The 8,327-nt window shown below is 39.7% G+C and overlaps 1 protein-coding gene across 7 annotated transcripts in view; it reads right to left on the reverse strand.

Annotated features, from left to right (window-relative positions):
* The window catches only part of LOC149219881 (flap endonuclease 1-B-like), a 345,427-nt gene extending 337,314 nt beyond the window's left edge, over positions 1 to 8,113 (reverse strand). For all 7 annotated transcript variants that reach the window (XM_089384510.1, XM_089384509.1, XM_089384508.1 and 4 more), the window contains exons 1-2: positions 7,621 to 8,113; positions 7,401 to 7,517 (exon numbers count right to left, since the gene is read on the reverse strand). In XM_089384510.1, coding sequence (XP_089240636.1) covers positions 7,401 to 7,517; positions 7,621 to 7,740 — 237 coding nt within the window. In that variant the 5' untranslated portion in view covers positions 7,741 to 8,113. The remainder of the gene's footprint in view (positions 1 to 7,400; positions 7,518 to 7,620) is intronic.
* Positions 8,114 to 8,327: the final 214 nt, after the last annotated feature.

The raw sequence follows: 8,327 nt of genomic DNA on the forward strand, positions 1-8,327 counted from the left end.
GTGTGCATGACAAGCAAACTACAATACTCAATTTCAAAATGACAAGGCATACCTTTAGATTCGGGGAGGGCACCTTCAAATATACGATCATGGCAGATAGGCGAGGGACCACATAGCTGGCTCAAGTGGCGAAGAAAATGGCAGAATGAGCTAGCTAATGGCTACAAGGAGTTGTTGGCTGCCGGCTAAGAACAATCTTGGAGAAAAAATTTCTCCTAGCGATATTGCCCTTAAAATGGCGGGTAACAGATACCACTGATGAGTGGGAGCTGATATGATTTCTTTGGAAAAGCATGAAAGCAGAACCTTGTTACGAAGAAATAAGATGTGAAAGGCCTTTGCAATCAGCTGTGAGGAAGTCTGGCTCCATAAGATGTTTGATAAAACTACTTTATGACATGTTGAAGCTACGTGAGAGATGACAAAGATCCAGGAAGGTCAAAGCTCGTTATCATGTGATGCAGATAAGAGCCAAGCAGCTACAACTAATCTCCACGGACGAACAAGTAGTTGATGTATTGATGTATAATGAGACAAATTGAGGCTTGTGGTTATGTCTCCCTAGTTGAGAGGGAGTAAGGATCTCCTCCTTGGTTGAGAGGGAGCGATGGTGGACACCATATTCTCCATGTGTCATGCACTATGGCCAGGACTAACAACCATAAGCCTAATGAAGGCACTAGTAGGGAGAATGGTGGATTGGATAAGCATTTGGGATCGATACTCCTTGAGGAATGGTATCCAAGATAGGAGTAGTCCCAAGGACCGATACTCTTTGAGGATTGGGAATCCAAGATAAGAGTAGTCCTGAGGACTGATATTATTTGAGGATGGGGTGATATCCAAGATAAGAATAGTCTTGTAAGGGTATACTTGATGAACATCAAGATGGGGTATGTGCCTTGAGAGGCAGTGGTGGTGTCCAAATGTATGACTCCCAGCATTATTCTCTGATCTAGTGGAGAGATAGAGCTTGTCAGTCAAGGCCTTGCTATTTTGTAATTGACAATGTTGGTTATGATGATGCTTGATGATGTTTATCAATCTGAACTCTTCTTATGAGAATATTTCAATTTGAGAGTATCCTAGTATCCTGTTGAGTCATTATGAATACCTCCCTAGTTAAGAGGGAGTATTGAAAAATGTAACTAGGTTTGGTCTTAATAATTATCATTGTACTTGTATCTATATGTATTTCATGTAAAAACAAAAGGAAGAAAAAGAAATTTTTCTTTTCTAGTCAAAGCATGTTCTTCATGCTTCTAGGGTTTATTGAGTCAATAAGAAAATTTGTCATGAGTCAAAGTCCCATTTGGACTATTTGTAAGAAAAGAAAAAAATTATTTTGAGTCAAAAAAGTCAATTTTGTCACCACAAGACCAAGTCGACCCTCTAGATGGACAAGTCAGCGAACCCATAAGTTGTGTCTCTTCATATGGTCGAACAACTATATATTGGCAACTGTGCTCCACATTTTGGCAACCAATTCGATTTTTGTGCAAGCAAGAAGAATAAAGTCATGGAAGTCAAAGAAGGACGAGAGCGAAGCCAAAGGAGAGAAAAAAATCTTGTTTTTCTGCCCTAATTTGTTCACACGTGCGAGCTTCTTCTGTGGTTTTCTGAGGCTATTACAGGACCCAGATTTCAAGGAGGCCAAATTTTCAAGGATGGACCAGAATTCAAAGAATTGACCAGCGTTGATTTTTGTTGACCTTGATTTGATGAAAATAACTTGGAGAAGGGTTGACTTGGGTCTTTGTGGCAGTTTTGGTCTTGGTCTTGGGTCTTGGAGATCTCACTTTGATCTAATTCTACAAGAAGAGGATTTTCTTGGGTTTTTTCCTATGTGGGGTTTTTCCCTAGCTTAGAGCCTACTTCTTTGTGTTCTTTGTTTCCTGTGATCTTCATGTTTTGTTTATTTTGATAATTGCTTGATGAAGAGAACATAATAAAAGAATTAAAAGCCAACAAACATTCACAAGTAATTATCAAGTTTAGAGAAATCACCCTAATCTACAGCATATTGATTTCTCAACATTGTTGAGGTTGAACAAAATCTAAATGCCACTCGAATTGACATGTTCAACTACCGGGGTCAAGGTCGAATCGAAGCCTAAGCCTAGTTATCAAGGTGATCTCGTTATGCAAGCCTTTGCCCAAAATTTTGATAGGTTCCCCAATGAGATCATGCAGGGTCAAAAGACTTTCATGACTAGAATGGTAGCAATATAAAGGGAGCGAGGGTCCGGGTCCAATTTTCCTCCCAAGAACCAATTCAACAAGGACAAATCTTTCCTTAGAAAGACCACCGATGGAGACCATGCCATGCAACAAAATGTTCCAAACACTCTTGCCCCAACCAACTTGGTTGGACAGGGAGGGTCACCTTGGTGTCAATCTTCTGAGGATCCTCAATGAGATAGTCCCTATGTGCAAGATAGTGGAAGGTTTAGAGGTATTCAATACTCTAGAAAGAATAATGATGAAGCCCACGCAAGTTCTAATTCTGGATATCCATCTCAAGGGAAGGACAATCCATGAGGGCAATCTCAAAGTAAGCCAAAGTCAAAACCCAAGAATGATGAGATTGAGTTAGATGTTGACATGGGTAATGTTTTGGCTAAGGTTAATGTGCATGTCCCCCTTAAAGAGATGGCTAAGCTTTCTCCTCGTAGGAGACAAATCAAGAATGCTTTATGTTTTAAAGAAGAGCTTGATGATCCTCCTATTATATTACAAAATATGCATTGTAACAAGAAAAATGGGGGTCACAAACCATTCTTATTATTCCTAGTGATTAATAATTTCATACTTCACAATTGCATGCTTGATTCAAGGGCTTGCACCAATGTCATGGCGTTGAAAGTTCTACAACAATTAGAAATGGACATCACTAGGTCATATAAGAATGTGTGGTTTTGATTCTAGATCTATCCATGTCCATGGTTGTGAAAATTGGAAACTAGGGCCAACTTCCACCTTAGGACAGTTCATATGATGGAGATGATTATTGCATTGGATTCCTCTTTCCGAGAGGTACAATTTTAATACAAAGATCATCTCATTCTGACAAACAAAAATGGAATTTTGAATTTATTCTTTCTCATGGAAAAATTGTCAAGGTCGGCCTCAGTCAAATGTAGGCTCATGAAGCCCAATGGATGTGTCTCCTCACCCTCAATGAATTGTATAAATAGGAGTGACCCTTCTCTCATTTGGACACTCACTCATCTCATCACATCGTCTTCTCTCCCTCTTTTGATCGGTTTGTACACTTGGAGGCTCTCTCTTCTTCGCACGTGTGGAAGGAAGGTTGATTTCAGGAGGTAAAAAAATTTTGTGATCAATGCAGCATTGACTAGTGTTGACTTGGGCACTTTGACCAAGCATTGACTTTTGTTTATGGGCCTGAATCATTTCAGGTTGCATTCCTTGGCACACAAATCGAGGAGATTGGAGACAATTTGACCACGTTGACTACAACGTTGACTTTCTATTTGATCACAAAAATTACAGCAATGATTGTTTGGGTTGACCGAGCTATTTGGGTTGACTTCTAGAGGTCGTACTACTTTGTTGTTGACCAAGCTAATTAGAGGTTGATTTGGGGCAGCTTTGACCACCGTTGACTTTTTGGTTAGGGCTGCATTGACTGCTGATTTGGTAGATGTATTTATGATATTTGTACTCATTCTCTCTCTCTGTTGAACTATTGAAGAATAATAAGAAGATTTGATCAAAGTGTTTCCTCACATTGGGGTTTGTAAGTTAATGTGATTGCTTCTGGATATAATTGGAAATTGTCATTGGGCTGCTAAAGGAACATTGAAGTAAATTGTGCTTAAGCATAGAACATACCATTGTTATCTAAAATTAACATGGTATCAGAGCTCAAGTGAAGACAAAGCCCAAGCAAGAGTGAAGCAAAGCAATCACTACAAGAAGTTGTTGGACAAGGACTTGGAATTAGTCCCAATGACAACTACATCTTTCTTCAAATCTGAGGACAAGCTCAAGGACAAATCCGACTATCTTGCATGGAAGATGACTTTGGATTTGATATTAGAAGAGAATGATGCCATGGACTATGTCAAAAGAAGAATAGCAGAGCCTCCTTCAAATGCATTTGTTGCTGCACAAACCAAGTACAAGAAAGGTGAGGTTAAAGCTAAGAAGATTATTGTTGATTCCATTCATAAGCCTTTGGTTGCCTATATTTCTGATTTGGAAACATCTAAGGAGATGTATGAAAAGTTGGTTGGGATGTTCAAAGTAAACAATGCAAATCAAATTCTCTTTCTCAAGAACAAGTTGAAAGATATCAAGATGGATAGAGGAGAATCCATCCAATCCTACTTCATGAGGATTACCGAGATCAAGAATGATCTCCTATCTATTGGTGAAGTCACTAGTGACCGAGAGCTATCTCTTATTGCACTTGGGGACCTATAAAGGATTGGGATGTGTTCAACACTACCATTCTCACAACGACAAGATTTCGGGATTTGATGAACTATTAGCTAGATGCACTCAAGAAGAAATAAGGATGATGGAAAGAGACAAGCCCTGAAATGGAAACAATCCTACTGCCTTCTTCGCTCATTCTAAAAGAAGGAACAATGTTGGTCCTAGGAATCAAGGACAAGGGTTCAAGTCGGGATTCAAAGAAGGAAGGAAAGGTAGATGCTTCAATTGGAACAGGTTTGGCCATTTCGCTAGAGAGTGTCTTCACAAGGATACTCCAAGAGATGATGGCAATAAGAACAACAACTTCAAAGGCAATGGCAATCAAAGGAACAACAGGTTCAATAACAAAGGAAAGAGGAATGCTCCTGCTGCTCGAAATGGAGGTGGTTGTCCTCCCAAGAAGTCAAGAAACTCCAGGTATAATGAAGTTAATGTTGTAAAGCAAAAAGAATTTTATCTTATTTCTACCCTCTCCACCACCTCTCCTCCGGATACATTGGACCATTGGTTGATTGATAGTGGTGCCTCAAGGGACTTCACTAGGTACAACGAAGCCATCTCAAACTTGGTTGAAAAGAAGACGAATATGGAAATTATCCTTGGGGATAATGCCACTTATCCCGTGAAAGGAATTGGGACTATTACTCTTCACTTAAATCAAGGTCAAACTCTTCATTTGCAAGAAGTGTTATATGTACCTGATCCGAAAAAGAACTTGGTTTCTATTTCTGCAATGGAAGATAAGGGTTTCAAGGTGACATTCATTGATGGGAAGGTTCGTCTTTGGCAAAATAACCCAAGAGATGTATTCACTCTTGGATTCAGGGTTGAAGGTCTCTATCAAGTTGGAGGAAGCTCGTTGGGAGCAATGATTTGTGACACCTCTCTTCAATCCGAATTATGACACCGAAGATTTGCTCACCTTCATTTCAAAGCCTTACCCGATGTAAGGAAGATGGTCACAGGGATGCTCGAATTCAACTTAAATCATGAAGGTGTTTGTCAAGGATGTGAAGCTGGAAAACATACAAGGGGACCATTCCCTCAAGTGAGACTCAAACCACCGACATTTTTCAATTGGTCCATTCTGATCTATCAGGTATGTTGCTCGTGACATCTTTGGGTGGATATTTGTATTATGCTATTTTTGTGGATGACTTCTCTCGCAAGACATGGATCTATTTCTTAAAGAAGAAGGATGAAGTATTCAAATGGTTTTGTTCCTTCAAAGCCTTGGTCGAGAATCAAACAGGGAAGAAGATCAAAATACTGAGGACCGATAATGGGACCAAATATGAGTCAAATGAATTCAAAGACTATTGTAGAGAAGCTGGCATTAAGAGGGAGACTACAACCGCATATACTCCTGAACAAAATGGTGTTGCCAAAAGGAAGAATCGTACTATCATAGAAGCCACTCGGGCTATGCTTCATGATCAAGGTCTTCCGAAGTTCTTATGGGGAGAAGCTGCCAACACCGCTGTGTATGTCCAAAACCAATGCCCACATCAAGCTTTGGACTTCAAGACACCCGAAGAAGTATTCACCGGTAAGAAACCTGATGTTTCTCATTTTAGAATTTTTGGTTGTCTCGTATATTTTCATGTGCCGAAAGAGAAAAGAAACAAACTAGATGCATCTGGGAAGAAAGGAACGTTTGTGGGCTACAGTGAAACTTCGAAGACATATAGAATCTATGTGCCTGGTCAAAGGGAAGTGGAACTCAGTCATGATGTCACTTTCGATGAAGATTATGCTCTTAGAAAGATTCGAGATCTTCCTATTCCAAGGAAGGACAATGATGATGCTGGTGCAGAAAAGCAGGATGAACCTCCGTCCCATGAACCGATGAACCGATGTTGAAGTTCCGATGGATCCCGTTGATCCACCTCCTAGTGAGCCCTCCTCTACTTCAAGAAAAAGGCCTTTATGGCTCAAAGATACTCTAGAAAATGCCGAGAATCATATTGCACTGAGGGGGAAATTTCGTGAAAGCAAGAAGCCAAATAGATACCAAGGGTACTTAGCTGCCATGAGTACCATTGTACAATCTGAGCCGTGCACATTCGAAGAAGCCATGAAGCAATAAGTTTGGAAGGATGCGATGAATGAGGAGTATGAGTCAATCATGAAGAATGATGTCTGAGATGTGGTTCCTAGACCCAAGGACAAGTCAGTGGTCACTTCGAAATGGCTCTACAAGATCAAACATGGAGCTGATGGGAATGCTGAGAAATTCAAGGCCAGATTTATAGCTCGAGGCTTCTCTCAAAAGGAAGAGTAGACTATGATGAGATATTTGCACCAGTTGCCCGATATACCACCATCCGTTCGATTATAGCCCTTGCTGCCTCGCAAGGATGGAACCTACACCATATGGATGTCAAAACTGCCTTCTTGCATGGTTCACTTAAGGAGGAAGTGTATGTGGAACAACCCGAGGGGTTTGAGATTCAAGATCGTGAGACACATGTATACAGGCTAAAGAAAGCCCTCTATGGCTTGAAGCACGCCCCTAGGGCTTGGTATGAGAGGATCGATAGTTATCTTATGAAGCTGGGATTTACGAGATTATGATTACTCCATGTATCCATTGTATTCATAATGTCGGTGTACTCGTGGCACCTATTTCTCGTTTCTGGCCCCATAGCTGATAGCAATTACGGCCAAATCATCAACCCTTTTCTTCTGCGTAAGCATTTATTCTCGCAAATCAGAATATTAACATTGGTGGCATTATTGTTATCACCTAGCTGATGAAAATATCCTTATCTCTAAACAAATTGTCGGTGCCAGAAAATTGTGCTGCATAAACCAACAATTTCCATGGGAACAGCTATATTTAGTTGTTTGTAAAAAAATAAAAATAAAAAACCATTTGCATGGTTTTTTACTAGCATTCATAAAGAGAAAATCAAGGCTTCGGCACTTACCAGGAATTGATAGATGCATATGCTGGTATCAATGGCAATCTTCTGTCCACGATAGCTCTCCAGATTCTTTTCGGTAATGCACTTCGGTGCATGGGTGGCCAGGAGCTTTGTCAGACCCTGTTAACGCCATCCAGTTTTCAGAATTCTGATGGTCTAAGAAATTTAAAATATGAATAGAAGTGTTTAGTTACAAAACATCACTAAAGGAGAGTGAGTTTACCTTAATCCCCATGGTGACCCTGTGGGAAGAACTTATGCTCGGAAATAAAATCTTCTGCTCCTTTTCTGGATATTTTGCAGGCTTAAGCGGAGACACGAGCAGCTTTCCAGCCACTTCCATTCCGCAAATAAGAGGTCGTAAGCTTCAATGCTTTAGCTGCATTCATCTATTTAGCGTTTTCCTTCAAATTATTGTAGGCTTCTGCCTGTTTGAAGAGAAGAGAGAACAGGGTCCTACTTAGATATTGAACAAAACTGTTCTGTATTTCGGCCAGGGGTTCGCATAGTTTAAAGGTATGCACGCGGAGTAATCCTGTGTCTCAGCCGTACTTGTTGACAATCCCAACAATTTTATCATACCCAGCTTATTTTGAAATCTAAATATGCTGCCTCGCTTTTGATTTTGGATCTTGCAAACAATGTAAATCAAAAATCTGGAGTGTGTGGAGTATTTGTGTGAGTTAGATGGATGTCAGGTGCTTCCCATCGTTATAAATGAGTGAAGCCATATATAATTTATAGATATTGATATCAATTTATAACCAGTGTAATATGTACAATTCTGGGTTTTTTTATGTAAAAAATAATTAATAGTTAATTTCAATAACTAATTTAAATGTTTAAAGTTAAAAAAAGCCAACCATGTAATTGACTAATTTAAATGTTTATAGAGTTAAAAATCTCTTAAATTATGTATATGTAAAATAT

This window comes from Pinus tabuliformis, chromosome Q (assembly GCF_031772625.1).
Source record: "Pinus tabuliformis cultivar Carrire ecotype Pingquan chromosome Q, CPIR1, whole genome shotgun sequence".
NCBI classification, from domain to species: domain Eukaryota; kingdom Viridiplantae; phylum Streptophyta; class Pinopsida; order Pinales; family Pinaceae; genus Pinus; species Pinus tabuliformis.